Source organism: Harpia harpyja, chromosome 1, assembly GCF_026419915.1.
Source record: "Harpia harpyja isolate bHarHar1 chromosome 1, bHarHar1 primary haplotype, whole genome shotgun sequence".
In the NCBI taxonomy this organism is placed as follows: Eukaryota; Metazoa; Chordata; class Aves; order Accipitriformes; family Accipitridae; genus Harpia; species Harpia harpyja.
Window position 1 is genome coordinate 50,095,352 of NC_068940.1, and position 18,452 is coordinate 50,113,803.

Consider the following 18,452-nt stretch of genomic DNA (forward strand, 5'->3'; position numbering starts at 1 on the left):
GTGTTAAACAACTTGTATCAAAACTATTTGGTGACAGGTAATTCAAATACAGGCTGCCACTGAGATTCAAAAGTCTTTCTCTTTGCATTTGTATGAAAAGTAACAATAATTCCTAAATATAGCTACCTGCCTGAAAGCCTGAGGTGATCTTTAGTACAATAGCTCTGAAAAAATCAAAGAAAGATAATCAAAGTAAACTAACATGGGTAAAAAGCATAAAAGTACATAAAGTGATTGTGTGTTTACAGACTTTGATTAAGAAAAAATGCTTAGCAAAAAAAAGATCTTGCAAGATTTTCCTCACAGCTGAAGGAATTCCTCTCCCTTCCCATTAATGACAGGCAGTAGCGACAGGGCATTTCATTGCAAATTCTGGGTTTGTGGAACAAGGATGAAGCAGTTCACCTCAGCTACCATTCACTGTAATGTTTTTTATAATAAATGCTTAGGGTACCTGTTTCCAGCTGTATTCTAACTCCAGGCCGAACACCCCAGCAGTCAGCATCCCCTTGCTGCAGCTGCCGTGCACTGATCTCCCTGAAGACACGTGGGGTCTTGCGGACCCAGGCGGGGGGTGGGTGGGTGACCACTAGCCAGATAGTTGCAGCCTTTTTTCCTAGACCTCTCCTTTAATCCTCCTTCCTCCGTCTCCCTGCTCTAATGCAACACCTGTGATGAATTTTAGTTTGCTCTTCTTTTCTCTGTATAACTTGATATGTACAGCAGAGCACATCACTTCTGTACGTGTTTTATTAGAAGAGATGTATCATTGGTCTAGCCTGCAACACTGAACTGCAGACAAACCTTACGACATATGTAAGCAGTTGACAAGCTTTGGGGTTCAGTAAGGATGGAGACCATGCTTCCCCAAAGGAAAGGAAGGTTTTCTTCAGCGGCTGGTTTCTTGAGTTTCTGTCATATTTTCACAATGATGCCAGTCACGCTTGGATTTTCTGGTGCTAGTCTCTGTAAATATAAGGACCGTGCTATGACCAGACACAGGAGCTTAAGAGGAATTTAGGCCAACGACAGATAATCACTCTCACTGCTCCTTTTGATCGCTTCATTACCATGCGGGGGGTGTTTGCCTTTAAAGAGAAGAGCCCTCACCGCAGGGCACAGGGCCACGCGTGGGCCATCTGCCCTCTGCTTGTCCCCTGAGCCCTCGCCCCACGGCCAGGCCGGGCCATGGCGGTACCGAGACCGGCCCGGAGACACGCCGGCGCATCCCTCACACTTAATTAAGATCAAAACCACGCGCCTCCGCGCCATCCAGGGGTCGGGGGGCTGAGCCCCTCCCCTCCGGGATCAGACCCCGCCCCCTCCGGCGCCCGGCCCCGCCCCGCCAGTCTCCGGGCCTGCGGCGGCGCTTGGCCGCGGTGCGGGCCCTCTCCCTCGGGCCGGAGCGGCGCGCCCAGGGTAAGCGTTGCCGCCGCCCCCTCGCCCGGCAGCGGGGAGCGAGGGGAAGGGGCGAGGGGAGGGAAAACGCCGGGAGGGATGCGGGGCGCGTTGCTGGCGGAGGGGCGGCCTGGCCGCGCCTCGCCTCGCCTCCGCCGGGAGCCGGCGCTCCGACGAGGAGGCCGCGACTGAGGGGAGCGGCGCGAGGGCGGCCCGGGCGGGCGGGGGGGGGGCGCAGCGCGTGGCGCCGCCGCCCTCGCGGCCCTGCTCTCCCTTCCCCTCCCCTTCCCCCCGCTCCCTCCCCTCCGCGCCGGTGCCGCCGCCGCTCTCCCGGGGCGGGGCGAGGAGGAGGAAGAAGAAGAAGAAGAAGGAGGAGGAGGAGGAGGAGGAGGTGACGTGCCGGGAGGCGGCGGGGGTCCCCTCTCCGGTAAGGGGTGTGCCTGCGGGGGCTCGGGGGATGCTCAGCGGCAGAGCTGCGTGTGCTGCCTCTCCTGCGCCTCGGCCTCCCGCACGGCCGGCACCTCTCCTTCTGCTGGAGGACCTGAAGGCTGGAGGAGGATTGTTTTCCCCTGCTTTTCTGAGATCCTCGGTCGGCAGATACATCTTCACGGGGGTACAGTGCTCCCGTTTGTCCTGCTGATAGCGGTGTGAACAACCCAGGGCACGCAAACCTCTGGTTTCCATCATGGGAAAATGGTATGCTGAGGTTTAATTTTAGCGTCGGGCTAAATTTAGGCAACTCTGGACAGGCACTGCCCGATTTCAGCATCCGGAATTAAAAGCGGGTCATTCATTCTTGAAATGTAACGTTTTGCATGTTTCTTAAGGGTTACACTGGTACGTCTGCAGAACCAACTGGTTAAGCTTACAGCAGTTTGATCTGCACTAGCAGTTAAAAGTTAGTCATTGATGAAGTGCTAACATTGAGTCAGTTCCCAATTTCGTGGTAGTCAGGTGTAAGTAGATACAGTGATTGACTTTAACATGGAAAATATTCACCACAAACACTAAACATGAAGAAAGAGTCTCTTAAAAAAAATCATGTTAGTGTGCTTAGAGGTGTAAGGCCATCACAGTATTTCTGCACAGTGTTGCCAGTACATTTTGTTATGCGTGTTTGTCATCTTGGCTTTTATAACGTGATGTAGGATTTTGTTGAGCATTGCTATGAGGGCTGTCATTTTGTTCTGGAAATCCTAGTGTTTTGGGGGGTTGTTAGTCAATCCAACATTGCGAGAAGGCTCATTTCTATTTATAAGCCAATAGGGTGGTTATTATTTTTAGTAGATGTTTTTCATCAGCTTTGCAGTTTTAAGTAGGCCAGATGCAGAGTGACTGGGTTTTTGTTTGTTTGTTGATAGTGTTCAGGGCCAGATACTTTGGGTAAAATGCAGTAGTGGTCCTGTTGTTATGACGTTGCCCTCTAAGTATTTTTCTGTTATTTGTGTATTAGGCTTTTTCAGGATGAATGTTGTTCTTTGTAGACTTGGTATGTCGAGAAAGAGAAATCTTTGACCTTTTTAATGATGCTGAAATTTGTGAATTGCTAAACTCTTAGTTCAGATGGATTAGGCGTTCTTTTTGATGCATTTGGACTAGAATGTGTTTTTCTTCACATGATGCATTCTACTTTTCCTAAATTCTCAAGCGTTTAGCCATGAGTTTTTCAAAATGAGTTTAGCTCAATTGTTCTAGGCCTTCATTCACGCAAAAAAATTGTATTTAGACTTTACCATTTTAAACTTCGTTGGACCATCCTAGTTAAACATATGTTTTAATAACTGTATTTATTGAAATGTTTCACAGGGCCAAACCTAACTTCTAGTAAGGAGGACTGATGGATTTCATTCAGCGAATTAAGTCAGCAAGCACAATATTATCAGTGCTTTTGCAGAAAAGACTGGTGACGTGGTAATGGTAAATCACACTTGTGACAGCAGAAACTGTGATTTCTCATGATTAGCCAGCAGTATCCAGCAAGTTAGCTGAGTCACTTTGAAGAATCACAGATGTGTTGCTTGTTAAGTGTTCTCTAACTGTATCTGCTAAAAATCTGTTCTTAATTTGAAACCCTTACTGATCATGTTAAAAGACAACTTGTGTATTACCTTTCTGCCTTGCTGTGTTAAATTTAGCTAGGAGTAAGATTAAATATGAAAGGCTGAAAAAAAAGAAAAATCTTAGTAAAGAACCAAACTAATATCTTGTAATGACATCACGCTTTTCATGCGAAGATCAGCTACTCGGTCATCAGCTGAAGCCCTGAAACAGCATCGCTTCAGGCATCAGGAGTTAATTTCTACCTAGCACTGACAGGAAAACTAGATGAATTTCATGGAGGAGTGTTAGAATAAATATTTTATGCTCAAAGTTCAGATGTAGATCTTTGCTAGAATTTGCTGCTGCTTGGACTGGGTAATTATTTCCTTATAATGTCCTTTAAGCCTTGTAAGGAGAAAAATGGAGATAATACGTAAAACCTGATACTTCCTTTTGTTTTGAAGCATCTTCAAGAGCTATAAAATAGGAGTTAAGAGTGAACAATCTTACAAACGTTCATTCTGTATTCTAAAATGGATGTCAGTTTCTTAAAATACTGTATTTCTTAGGAGCCCTGAAGAATTTACAGGGCTTGAGTTTGCCTGGAGAAAACTTTCGCACCATTTTGTTGACTAGTTTTTGAGGGGGTGATGGAATCCTGAGTGTTTCCCACTAATACAGAAAATGACTGACATATTTCAAGAAGAGTCCCGCAATTCTGTGCTAGCAAAAGAAGAGCTTTTCTTGTCCAAGTAGTATCTGGCTAGCCCCCTGGGGCATATGTTTGTTGTTGAATTGGCGAAAGCAAACAAACAATGTGTACTAGTATCCTGTGTAATAAACCATTGTTGTGCCTGATGTTCCAGGCAATCAGTAAGATGTCTGGTCTCTTTAAAGAATTGTATTTTATATTTAGAGAAATGCTGACATGATAAAATAGGTATGCTTTTGATACCTAAAAGGTTTATTTGGCCTACAGTTGTTTTAACTCTGGGAAATTGAATGGCACTTAAACCCTTGTTGCTTAGTATTTAGTGCATGGTGGAGTAAAATTTGCAGTGAAATCTTTATTTCTGTGAGCTGATATTGGGTTGGCTACTAAATCAACTTCAGAGAGCGGGTAATAGGTGTGAAGAAGAGTTAAGACCAGATTTGGCAGAGGTTTTGTCTTTTCTCTATCTTTGTACCACTTCTATTTTATGCCTGCTTCTCCCTATCTCCCTGCTTTGGCAAGAAATCAGTGGCAGCTTTTTTCTTTTTTTTTTTTTTTTTTTTAATTTTTTTTCGTTGCATGCAACTATTTTGCATGTTACTGGTGTGTGTACGTATACATAAAACATAAAAAATACTGTATACATACATTAATATAACTGTGGGGAGCTGATTGCATTTAACCTTAAAATCCTGATGTAGTTTCAGGTCTTTGGCAAGACTAGTCTAGAACATATAAACCAAAAAAGGGGTGATGTTTTATTTTTAAGAAAACAATAACTTAATTTTGGTAATTAACAGTTGGAATGTATGGGTCTCAAATGGGATGATCTGTCATCAATTCTGTAACAGAGATACTTGTTCTTTGTATGTTCTAAGGAAGTAACAGTGATAAAACGCAGACACTTCAGTTTTGTAGTTTGCAGTGGTTAAATATCTTGAGTGCAGCTGAGATCTGAGGCACACCTTTGGAATGCATTATGGTGCATACTTTTTGTATGTTAGTTTTTAGTATTTTTCTTAGAATATAGTTGCGTATTTAAGATCACACTCTTGATTAAACAAAAGCTGAAGTCCACACCTTTTGAGTTCTGGCAAGTGTGTTTTCAAGTGTGTCATGAATTCAGCATGGAGTATATTTTCAATATGGTCACTTTGGTTTAGCTCTGAAGAACTGTTCTTTCATATGGTGTTTCCTGTGTCTGGTTTGAGCATGCTCGTATGCAGGCACAAAGTCTTACTTGCTCATTTTAGAAGTAAAAAAGGCTGGGATGTGCTGTTAAGAAGGAACACAGAGGGGAAAGTGGCAATGGAGATAAAAGTAAGGCAATGCCGATACTGAATTTACAAGCTGTTTACTCTGCCTTTTTCTCAGCTCTTGTAGAGCAAGAAGTGAAGTGATTGTGAAAGTACAGCAGCATTCTGCAGGACACTTCTTCAGCTGGGCTTCTTCAGCTGCAGGGAAAAAGTAATCCAAGGTTGGAGCATGTGGATTTGACTTTCTGAATCTGTGAGTCTCACTTTTGGGACGGGGGAAGGTGATGTTGCTGTTCCCTCAGATGTCCTGCTGACCCAAAATATTGACTTACTTTTTTTCTTTCTCCTTTTAGCTTGCAAACTGTCCCCTGCACTCTTCAGCACCTTCTTCTAATGTTCTCAGAAAAATATTGCTCAGTACTAATGTGGGATGTGTGCAACTGCCCTGTTACTTCTACTTCTACTACGTCACCATTAGGGGATAGGAAATTGGGAACACATCTTTCTTAAGGAAACTTAAAAAAAACCCAAACAACTACTGGGTTGTCTTTTTACAGGGAGAAGTTATCTAAATATTTTTCAAATACAGTTCTTACTCAAGTAAGTAGCATGACTTTAGAATTAAGTTGTGTAATCATTTTGTAGAAAATAAAACTTAAACCCCATGTGAAAGAAATAATAGGAAGTAGGCAAAACAAAATAACATCAATTTGCTAGCAAAAGCACGGATACTTGTGTTTCCACTCACTTTCTAACCAAGGCAAATTAATTGCTCTTCTTGCTTTGTTTTTGTCTGACATCTAGCCATCTGCTTGGTGGCATATCTTTCAAAATCTTGGTGATAAGTTATTTCAGGGCACATTGGTATGAAACCAGATGTGCATTATAAATATAAGAGTAATTTGTATGCCATACAAGCTGTACTCAAGTATATTTTGTGTATTTTTCTTGCATGTTGGATGAGAAATGTTATTTTGACCTGAGGGGTAGGTAAGAGCTGCTACTTCAGGGTCAAGCAAAGCTACTGTAGTTCTGAACACTCAGCTAAAGCCAAACTTTAGTTGGCTAGTAAGTAGTTCTCTCCTGTATGCTGATAAGTCTTGCCCTGCCCCCGATGGGAAGTCTTCCTGGTCTTTAAATGTGGTGCATATTTGTAACTTGCAATTCCTGCTGTGTCGCTTAATTGAAAATCTATAGTATTGCCAAAAAGTTACACGCAGTATCTTGTGCTTATGTTTGGGGAATTTTGTGGGCATGCATCAGTTTGAATTTTTCAGTCTTATTTTGATTAAAGTCTATAGTGCCTGTCAAATTCAACTCCATCTAAATGCTTTTTTTTTTTTTTTTTTTTTTGAGTAAATAACTGGCTAGGAACTCAGTCTAGAGGATTGACTGTAAGATAAGGTATATCTTTGACTGTGTAACTAGATGAAATCTCTGTTGGAGTGAACATTGGAGTAGGCATTGTGGAGCTGATATACCATATCCTACAGACAGAGTAGGAAGGTGTGCTTTACTAGTTTGCAGGAATTTCATGAGAATAAAGCTGAAGAGGAGAGGAAGGGAGCCACAGAAGGCAAATGAAATGTAAAGGAAATACAAACCTGTGCAAGCCAGGAGCAACAAAGGACAGACTTTTTGGTTGAGGGAAAACTTTCTTTGGACTGAATGGTTATCAGAATTGGTATCTATGGCACCATTTTTTTAGCATTCAGCTTCTTCAGGTGGTCTTTGGTATCTTCATGTTGGTTCATACTAATTAGTCTCACTATCCAGAGTATGGGCCTCTTGGTGCAGTGTGCAACCATGAGTTTTAAGTTGTGCCTGCTCCTCAGACACAACCTGCTTAATATTGATTTGAAGCAATTGCTTTTAATTCTGTAAATGGTGGTTCTATGCTTGGGCCTTTTGATGATATAGTGTGACCTGAATATTAACTAGAACATTGCATGTCAATGAAAATGACTTATCTTTCCTATTTTAGTCTCCTTTCCAAATGTTAACCGCTGTTCTTTTAGCTTGTGTTTGGTTATTTTGTAGTCCTCTATTACTCAGCACATTTTAGTTTTGAATAGGCATATCCAGTACCATGTTGTACCTATTTGTATAGTTTAAAGATTTCTGCCTTCCTATTTTAAAACTGGAGATTATAAAAACAAAGTATTTTTGTGGACTTTGTTCTTTAACTAGAATAAGAACATCTGTAGAGAAAGATTGCAGAGTAGTCTTAAAATTCCCAAATATGCTGTGAAGTAATTAATAGAAAAACAGAAAAGTTGGGTCAACTGGAGTAAGTACAGCATCAAATGTTTTTGTTTCATCTGATTCAAGATTCAGATGCTGTGCCTGATCTAATGTGTCAAGGAGTAAGCAGGGTTATAAACTACATGTTGCATCACTCATTAGGCAACCTCTCATGACTATAAAGGCAGCTACTGTGTGTAGGGCAGGTGTCTTCAGGTGGTCTTATAAACCTCTGAGTATTGTTGGATATCAGAGTTATGCCAGTAAGGTCTCCCAACAAGCCTTAGCTAGTTTCCTGAAACTGAAAATTCAGGAAAAGCTGGAATTGCCTTAAAATAATTGCAGGTTAATTTTTGCTATGGCATGTCTATTTTTTTTTTTTTTATGGCTTCCTTTCATGCCTGAATTCTGGCAGCTGAGCTTGAGTCTTAAAGCAGTGACTGATGGAGCCAAACTCATCCCAGTAGCAGCAGGTAGCATAACAAGGGGCAGCTTGGGAGACTTGGGTTGAACCATAGGAAAACTCTCTGTAGGCATTAGTGCAGTACTGGTGTGTGTTACCCAGGGAAACTGTTAGAGGTTTCCAAGACTCAGCTGTTGAGAGCCTCAACTGGTCAAATGTTAGCACTGGTCAAGTGCAGCACTGGTCCTGCTTTCGGGAGGAGCTTGGACTAGATGACCTCCAAAGGTCCCTTCTAACCAACACTTCTGTGATTCTGTGGCTACACAAATTACTGAGTTTTCATTCTCTCCATTTCTGTGTGCCTGCTTCATGTTGGCCAAATTTTATATAAATTTCTCTTTTTATTCTGCTTTTGCTATTCACTTCAATGTGCAGGAGGTAGTAGACTGTTGTTGACCAGTCTCTAGACTAACGTTTTGTGGTAGTGAAATTCAAGGGCTTTATAATATTGGTTCTTGTTTAGCTAAAACCCAAATTTGCAAAATGGAAGTGCATCTGGAGATATTTCCATTTTCCAAATTTTATACTTTCAAGATCAGGCTATAATATCAAGTAACTGAATCAGCTTTGAAATTAACATGGTGTATTTTCCCAAATGTATGCTCTGTTTATTTATTTTTTTTTAAATATTCCCTCATGTTTACCAAGGAACATTTGTTTCAAACAGAACATTACTTCAGACTGAGAAGTATTTTTAGAGGAATTGGAACCTGAAAATGCTTCTGAGGCAATGATGTGTTACAGCTAGAGACAGAATGCAGCTTGGAAAGGATTTAAGTGCCCTTCAGGAAAGGGAGCAATGACTATCAGGAGGTCACTAGTAATGTGTTCACTACAAGTGGATTTCATGAAAATTAGTTTTTTCAGTTATGTAAACAGAAGAGGGAGAGAGTGTGTCAGCAGAATGGTTTTGGTTCATTTATAGTAGAGAACGGTACAAAAAATGTGTCCAGGTAAGCATTGGAGGCAGTCTCCAGCTCTTTGGGAGTTTATTTTTTCCCTGCTTTACAGTCAGCATTATCTCAGCTTCAGAGAAGTTGGGTTTATCTGTGTTGGCTCTTAATCTGGGTTTATGCTGGGACTGTCAGAAAACACTTTGAGAGAATTCTGCTAATACTCCTGCAGGTTAATACAGGTTTATACCAGATATTCTCAGTTTATTAGACTTTCTATATGTGGTGTACCAAAGCAGACTTTACAGTTAATTGTAGATTCTGAGATGTTGGCTGGACCAATTTGTGTCTATGCCTAGGTAGAGAATGAAGTTGGAGTTTGTGATGGTGGGAGAGCAAACTGGTATGACACTTAGTTCCCAGACCCTGAGGTCTCTTATTGCTTCAAGAGGATGTGTTTAGTGAACTCAGGTCCGGCATAGTTTACTATGCTGACTGGGTAAATCCTGGAGTATCTGTGACAGGCCGTTCACTGTGCGGTGGATGCTGCCCATGCTGGGTGTGGGGTGGGATACTGCCCAGGGTCCTCCTCGCTTGAATAGTTGCCGACTCAGAACTTGCTGACTTGAAGACCATTTTCCTGTAGGTATTATGCTGCCTGTTATGCTTATACATCATTGTGTTTTATGTTACATAAATGTACATTAAAATTATCTGAAATTGTCTTTAAGTATAACTTAAATGTTTGAACGTTAGGATTATAATACCAGTTACCGTATTAAGTTCTGGTCTTGTAAGGAATTTTGTTTTTACTATGCCACATAGGGTGTTCCTACAGACTAAGAGGTAGTGTAAGCAGGAATGTGAGTCCTTTTATCAGAAAATAACTGATTTTGTAAGGAGAGGGAGAGGTAAAGAACTGGCGTGTTTTATTTATCTCTACATGAGGAAACTTTATTACTGCTGTTTCAGTGTCAGCTTTCTCATCAAGAAAGACTTTCATTTAATATGGAAAACCTTGTAGTTTTCACAGCACTTTAGCATCTTGGTCACGGTGTTGGCCATGTCATCTTATTTTACTCATGGAAAATAAAAAAAATATTTTCAGATTATTTTTTTTGACCTTCACAGAAAACCTATTATGGTAGGAATTCTTGGGCAGTGTTCAGTGTTGTCAGAGACATGGGTAAAAAGTATTCTAGGTTTTTGATAGGTTTCAACAGCAATCATGACACAATATTACTTTGTGTGCGTAGTTCCTTTATGCAGGTATGATTTCTCTGATAGTTTAAACTAAAACACTGTTGCCTTTTCCTAAAATAGCCTTCATGTGTCGCTTTCACTTTTGATTTTGCTGAGCTGTTGCTAGCCCTTTGAGTAAGCCCTTTTTTTTGTTTTTTGTTTTGTTTTAAGTCACTTCTGTTATCTCTTCTCGGTTAATTCTGCTGTGTGTTTTTTCCTTGGAAAGAAAAAAGTAATGTAAGTTGTGCAGGTGCTCAACATTACATATATATAGTAAACATAAATATAATTTAAAACAAGGATGATAGAATGGAAGAATAGGGATAGTATAATGATAGAAAAGAGAAGTATCATTTTGATCCTGCATCTCTAAAATATATGTAAAACTGACACATACAATGTGTACCATCTGCTTCTGTCAGTATGAGTGAAAATAATGGTGTTAATTGTAAGTGTAACCTGAAAAATCATGGGCTAGCTCTCACCATGTATTACTAAAGTCTTCAGTAGTCACTGAGGGCAGGGAAGGAGCGCAGCCCTAACCTTGCTAATTTTAGTATTCACTAATTCTTCTTATTCACTAATTCACTTATTACACTACTTAATACTATTAATAAGTAAAATCTGTAGTTCTCTAGGATAAGTTTTGAAATATAATTCTCCACTTGGAAGCCCGAGTTATGGCCATAACAATTAAACATTTAAAAAAAAAAAAGGAAACAAACCACACATTTATTTTTAAATCAAATAGATGCAAACTTTGCTTCTTTGCAGGAAAAAAACCCCAGTTTCCCATAACTTTTAAGAGGTCAGCTAAATAGCTAAATTAGCTAAATATTTGAGTGGTAGGAGTAGAGTGAAAGTGAATGTATGCAGTTATGAAGAAAAGAAAAAAAAAAAGATAAAATCTTACTCCTTTTGAAGTCAGGAGGAGTGAGGAGAAAGTAGATCACAAATATACTAATGTTGATTCTTATCTCAGACTTTTTATTTCCTTCTTAAAAGTTTTGACATTTCAGTAGGCTTGTAAATTCTGCCATTTCACGTGCCTAGTGGATGAAGGGAAGGCAGTGGATGTAGTTTTTCTGGATTTTAGTAAGACTTTTGGTACTGTCCCTCACAGCATCCTTCTGGACAAGTTGTCCAGCTGCGAAGTGAGCAGGTAGACAGCGCACTGGCTGGGCGGCAGGGCTGAAAGGGTTGTAGTGAATGGGGCTCCATCTGACTGGCGACCAGTCACCCGTGGTGTTCCTCAGGGCTCAATTCTAGGGCCAGTTCTGTTCAATGCTTTTATCAATGCTCTGGAGGCAGGAGTTGAATGCACCATTAGTAAGTTTGCTGGTGATACTAAACTGGGAGGTGCTGTTGACTCTCTCGAGGGACAAGAGGCCTTGCAGAGGGATCTGGATAGATTGGAGCACTGGGCAGTCATCAGTGGCATGATGTTTAACAGGAACAAGTGCTGGATTCTGCACCTGGGACACAGTAACACTGGACATCTCTAAATTGGGAGAGGAGTGGCTGGAGAGCAGCCCTGCAGAAAGGGGTCTGGGGGTGCTGGTTGACAGGAGGCTCAACAGGAGTCAGCAATGTGTGCCCTGGCAGCCAAGAGGGCAAACCCCATCCTGGGGTGCATCAAACGCAGCATAACGCACCGGTCAAGAGAGGTGATTATGCCTCTGTATTTAGCACTGGTGCAGCCTCCCCTTGGCTATTGTGTGCAGTTCTGGGCCCCACAATTTAAAAAGGATGTGAAGGTACTCGAACATGTCCAGAGGAGGGCAACAAAGCTGGTGAAGGGGCTGGAAGGCATGTCCTCTGAGGGGCAGCTGAGGACTTGGACTTGGGGTTTGTCTAGTTTGGAGAGAAGGAGGCTGAGGGGCGACCTCACTGCTCTCGACGGCTTCCTGAGGAGGGGACGTGGAGAGGGAGGTGCTGATCTCTTCTCCCTGGTACCCGGTGCCAGGATGTGTGGGAATGGTTCAAAGCTGCGTCCGTCAGGGGAGGTTCGGACTTGCCATGAGGAAACATTTCTTTACCAAGAGGGTGGTCAAACCCTGGAACAGGCTTCCTGGAGAGGGGTTTGATGCCCCAAGCCTGTCAGTGTTGAAGAGGCGTTTATTTGGACAATGCCCTTAATACCATGCTTGAACTTTTGGTCAGCCCTGAAGTGGTCAGGCAGTTGGACTAGATGATAATTGTAGGTCCCACCCAGCTGAACTATTCTATTCTCCTGCACTCATGATAAGCCAATGATGAGACTGTTATTTGCCTGAAATCCTGGGGGGTGTGTGGCGGTTGGCTCCGAAAACACTTTCAAGGACACAACACGAAGGATACAAGCGGCAGCAGGATTTTGTTTTATTTTTCTGACTCTGTTTCAGAGCCGGTGCTCACAAGCCTCAGCACAATGCGCAAGCATAGCCAGGAGCAGGCTGATGCAATCCTTAGTTTAGCTTGAAAAAACATCACTTGAAGTCTGGCAAAGGAAAGTCAGAGAGCTACAGAAAGTCACAAATCCCCTACATCTTGTGGAGAGCCGTGTGCTATTGAGACTGCGCGGGGAATACCGATTTCTAGCTCACTGACATGTCTCTAGTGACAGGGAGTTAATGGCATGGTTAGTGTCCAGCACAGTTGCTATGAACTCCAGCTCTCCAGGCAAGTTTGCCGTGGAGTTTCTTGCAGTATCATGAATTACAGAGTGTTTATCTTCCTGGTGAATGCCCTTCTCCCAGGCATTGCAGAGAATGAACATGCTGGTCTGTAAACATCATTCCTTCATAGGGCATACTTTATTTTGACCTCACATCCTTCCTGAAGCCTGCCATATAGACTAACCCAAACAATGGGACTGCCTGGAGCTGAAAGAAAGGGTGCCAGCTGAACCCAGCCTCCTTCAAATCGGAGGCAGACACTGGGTCAACCCACAGCTCATACAACAATCCTGAAAGTATGTAACTGATATTGAAGAAACAAAAATGAACTGTTGAATATTGACCTTTGCCAGAAAGAGGAAAGCAGATAACTGACCGATGCACAAAGGCGGCTCTTTCTAGAACAAACTCAAAAATTTTAAGAATGTGATTTTTCTCTCTCTTTTTTTTTTTTGTTAAAGGATTTTTTTCACATGGATTTCTATTTTGGCATTGAAAAAAAAGCAAATCCCAAACATTCTCACACCTGGTTTATAATTGGTTTTCCTCTTTTGTTTCTAAATCATTTTTTTTCTTTTCGCCTTTGAGAAGAAAGGACTATAACCAATGTCCTGTTTCACTTAGGATGCAAAAACTCAAATAATATGGCAGCATGAATACAGGCCAAGCAGTCACTGTTTCCTGACGAGCGAGAATGAGGATCAGTACCAATCACACACAAAAGAAGTGGTGTGTGGCATTTTCAAAAGTATGACATGTGTCGATGACAAGCGTACTTTTTGCCTTCCAAAACTTGCTCCGCTGTGCTTCTCTGCCAGTGATGCATGAAAAGGTCTCGTACCTGCCCAGCTCTTGTATTGCAGGCAGGGAGAGCTGAAAAGGTGCAGCAAGCCTGGAGCCCTTCCAAGCACGGGCTGTTTTGCACCGGCAAGAATCCCTGGGGAAGTGGAGCCAAGGGAAGAGCAGAGCTTGCTCCCGCTACAGACTTGCACCGGGCAAGAGAGCCCAAGAGAGCCAGGGCACCTTGGAGGTGCAAGGGCAGCAGGCAAGGACCTAGCTGAAAAGGCCCAGAAGAGCCCTGACAAGGGGCTGTGCTCAGTGCTACAGAGGACAAGTAGCAACCCCTGGGGCCAGAAAACTTCCTCCCCCCGGATGCGGGGCACGAGGGCCACCTTCGTGGAGCACGAGCAGCAGGCAGTAACCTAGCCAAAATGGCCCAAAGCAGCCCTGGCAAGGGGCTGTGCTCAGTGCTGCAGAGGAAGGCAAAAAAACCCCAGGGACACTTGCTAGGCCACTGCGGGGGAAAAAAAGCCTTCCTCCCCCCAGCTGCAGGGCATGAGAGGCCATCTTCGTTGGGGCATGAGCAGCAGGTGGTAACCTAGCCAAAATGGCCTGGAGGAGCCCTGACAAGTGGTCATGCTCAATGCTGCAGAGGAAGGCAAAAAACCCCCAGGGACCAGTGCCAATCTTCCCCGGGGGAAAATTCCTTCCTGACCCCAGATCTGGCGATCGGCTATTCCCTGAGCATGCGAGCAAGACCTGCCTCCTCCTCCTACAGGCTGGTCACGCCTCCCAGAAGATGCCCAAGCCCTATTCTCCCTCAAACTGGAGCCATCTCAGGGGCTTCTGAGAGTGGCCAAATGCCCCTGGCCTGATGGACTTTGGGGGCAAGAATCCTTCCCGCAACTGGCGGGACGCCAGCGGGTGCTCCAAAGCAGCGGGACCCCTGGCAACATCTCTGCATCCCACTTCTTACGGCTGCTGCCCCTGGCTCTGCGGGGCTCCTCAAGAAGGCATTCCCTTGGTCTTGCCACTGCTGTCCAGCTGAAAAGGATTTCCACCTGTCAGATGAGCTTTGAACACAGTCCCTCCAGCAAGCCTGGTCCAGCCTCCAGTCTTCCTCCGTCAGCCCCCTCCAAGTAATTCCACCGGCTCCTCAAAGACTTCCTCTTGGATGTGTTGGGGCTGGCCCCGGGGCCAGCTCTGGCAGTGGGACATGGGAGGCTGCCCCTTTCATACTGCCCCGGGGCATTGTGACTGCTGCACTGCTGGGTGGTGGCACCGTGACACGGGGGTGACGGGGCCCCCCATGCACAGCCCCTCTGCCCAGCATCCTTCGGAGGAAGGCCTTTGGGGTGCTGGCCCCGGGGGCTGTCCCTGTGCCCAGGAGGCCCAGGGGGCTGTCCCTGCCCTTGGTGGCCATGCACTGGGCCCAGCTGCTGGGTGTCCCCGAGGCATCCTCTGCCAGTCGGCTCCCAAGGACAAACCTGGTGCTGTTACTCTTCTCTCAGGCCATGGCAGAAACCAACCCTGCAGCGCAGAGACCACCCCTATTAGCCATCCCCTCTCTGTGCCAGAGCTAACAGCTGTGAGGCCATGCGGAGAGGAGGACCAGGGACGCAAGCCCTTTTCCAGGGGGATAATAGGGGATGGTTTCAGCAGCTTCAGCCTGGAGGAAAGCCAAAGCGTAACTAGAGCCATAGGCTGGGATGGATGGTGCCAAAAGACCACCATAGAAATAACGGAGGCTTTGAAAAACAAGTGAGCAGAAGTGACCCTGGTGTGGTGGAAAAGCCAGTCATTTTCAGACCTAGAACATTTGGATCCATGCCCAAAGCCCAGCCAGGCAAATGGCAACTCTTCCAAACAGCAAAACTAGCCCATTGCTGCTATCGCCGTCACATCCCCTTCTCCCCCTGAAAGCAAGCTGCACAGTCGGCCGTGTTTATGTGGGATACAAAATGCGCTTCAGCCATGGGGTAAAACTTTCAGAGCTCATTTGTGACTTTGATCTTCCTGAGAATTATTTGCCTACCTCGATTTGTGGGAAGATGTTCAGATCTCATCTAAAACCCTGGCAAATCTCCTTTTCCTTTAGGATTTAGTATTTTGAGTACTGAAAGACTAAGGAAGGTAGCATTCTTGCCGTTTTGTACGTTTGCACCGAAACTCCTATGTACATTCAGGTAACAAAGGGCATTTATGCCCTCTACGTTTATTTGCTTGTGGTGATGCCAGAGGTGGAAGAGAGGGTTTTGGTTCCCTCTGCACGAACCATGCAGAGACACAGAGACCATGCATGATTTCCTCACTGTTCCAGGGGACATTTGCTTCTACACTGTTTATGGTGAGGTCTTCTTCTTGGAAAGAAGTCTTGCGTTGTTTTTTGTTCTGCATCAGATCCAGCCCTCCACTGACCGGCTGAGTAATGGACGGGTTGTGTGGGTGGGCTCTGAATGTGAAGCTGGTGGTGTCAGTCCAGTCACTTTCAAAATGGATGTCTGCCTCCTAGGGAAGAGAATATCCACAGCAGACATTAACTGAGCTTCCATTGTGGAAGTTTGGCTGGAGAAAGTGCCCAATCAGATGAGACACTGGGAAAGCTAGGAGAGGTGAAACACTAGAAACTGATTATCTTAATCTCATATTCCCACTTCTTAATTTCTCTGGTCGTGTGTGCTCTGCTAACACCTCTTTAAAGGAGATTAGGCCCAGCAAAAGGCCTGTCAGCTTTCCTGGTCCCATGGCTTACGAGTGAGAACTAGAAGACGTATACCTTGGATTGGCTTTGGAAAGGCATGGGCAGGAGCATCCTGGAGTTGGTTGCCAGGCAGGAGCAGAATGGCAGTAGCCTGCCTGTGCTTGTGCTTGGTCTTGTGCTTGGTTTGGCCCACAGCTGGATCCCAGAATGAGATGGTGATTGTTACTGGCTTGGTTTGCCTCTGATGGCTTGTTCCCTGCAGGCAGACTAGTTTCTGTCTCGTGCAGGTCTGTTACCATTCCCAAAAAAAGCAAACTTTGAACTACCTGAAGGCCATGTGTGACTTGACCTAGGCGTTGGCCATCCGTGGCTGGCCTGCCTCTTCCTCAGCTATGCACTGGCAACTCCCTGCCCCAAAACTTTCCTTTTCCCCTGTGTCCTTGTATCCTCCTGTTTGCCTAGCGGTGTGTTAGAGATCCCCTGTCTGCTTTTCCTGTTGTTCTTTGACTGACTGTGTTCTTACAGACTTGGAGTTGAAATACTGTTGGAATAGAAGAGTGGACAGGGTTTCCCTTTCTGTTTCGCAGTTTACTGAAAGACAGCCCCCATGGGAAGAGACAAAGTTTTGCTCTTGAATTTCAAAAAGCTATTCTCCTAGCGTTATGGAAGCTTGTCTGATGTGATTTGTATTGCAGGATGTATAGCTTAATCTTCTGAGTATTTTGCATAAAAATAAATTTTCTGTGTGTTTCCTTGAAACTTTTGTGACCTTCTTAGTCAACTCTTTCTAGAAGCTTTAATTGGAAAAAAGTTCTCATGGAGTAATGTAGTGAATCAAACTGCTCCAGTTTTATAAGAAATTTAACCTGAATTTTTTTTTTAAAAAACCTTGTAGTCAGAAGAGACTTAGAGTAATTGCATTCCCTTTAACCACTGGGTTGCATACACTTTCTTCAGAGAGACACTGTCTGGCAGCGTTAAGTTGTCATAGCAGCTGAATTTGTCTATAGAGCAAGTAGCAGTGTATTTGCTTTATAGAATGATTACTGTGATATTCAGGGGTTTTAATGGACTTTTAATCTTTTGGTTGTGTCAGCTCTGGATGTGCTGGTAGCTAACACTGCCAGTTTTCAGGAATTGTTTGTGGAACTTCCTTTAAGTTGGCTTCCTATTGAGAGTGTTTAAATCAGAATTGGAGACATTAAAGATGCACAGCATCAGGCTTTTTATTCATTCCCATTTAATGATCTCACTCTAACAATGTGGAGAGTGAAGCCTTCTAAATCTAGACAGTGCTCCCTTATTCCCACCAGTCTAATTGAACATTAATTCTCTTGTTTCACAGTCCTCTGAGAAATGAAGAGGGCCTAGATATATCTTATTTTAGAAACAATTTTTAGAGCCTACTTGCCAAATTCTCTGAGTCATCAGTTTAGCAAAAAGAGAACTGACATGGTAAGATGAAAATACCTACCAGAATTGTGGGGTTTTGGTGGCTAATGCATTTTGGTTTTCTTTGTTTAGAAATTCTTCTTATGTGGATCAGCTTTCTAGTGATGGTGAAACTGGAAGAAGACCACTCTAAGCAAACCCAGAATGAATCGGGTGCCAGGTGATGCAGAAAATGCTCACAGTAGCAGTGTGGAATCCTGTCCTTCCTTGCGCGATGTCCACTCCATCAACCCAGTGCAGCTGATGGCAAGGATTGAGTCATATGAAGGCAGAGAGAAGAAAGGCATATCAGATGTCAGAAGGACTTTCTGTTTGTTTGTTACATTTGATCTCTTATTCATAACCTTGCTGTGGATAATAGAATTAAATGTGAGTTGTCTTTTCAGTACCCTTGGACTTTATTAATTTATTCACTCACTTCAGGAGTGGTTAATAAGTTGCTCTTTTCTATCCCAAATTACCTGCTTTTTGTATCTATTTAAATTAAAGCAGCTTCTTTTAAGCTTTCATGAACATAGTATCTACTCAACTGCATTGACTTTTAGTCATTAGGATACATTGTTTATTATCTTCTTATCATGAAACCTTTTGATGTTCCTGTAGTCTATGAACCA

At 43.7% G+C, this 18,452-nt stretch overlaps 1 protein-coding gene across 6 annotated transcripts in view; it reads left to right on the forward strand.

Moving 5' to 3' along the window:
* The first annotated feature begins 1,318 nt into the window (after positions 1-1,318).
* The window catches only part of STARD3NL (STARD3 N-terminal like), a 29,623-nt gene continuing 12,489 nt past the window's right edge, over positions 1,319-18,452 (forward strand). For 2 of the 6 annotated variants that reach the window (XM_052793067.1, XM_052793095.1), the window contains exons 1-2: positions 1,319-1,419; positions 17,911-18,207. In XM_052793067.1, coding sequence (XP_052649027.1) covers positions 17,983-18,207 — 225 coding nt within the window. In that variant the 5' untranslated portion in view covers positions 1,319-1,419; positions 17,911-17,982. Of the gene's footprint in view, positions 1,420-1,874; positions 2,095-5,524; positions 5,660-17,910; positions 18,208-18,452 lie in introns of those variants that run through there. The other 4 variants (XM_052793077.1, XM_052793103.1, XM_052793112.1 and 1 more) reach the window with 4 other exon arrangements.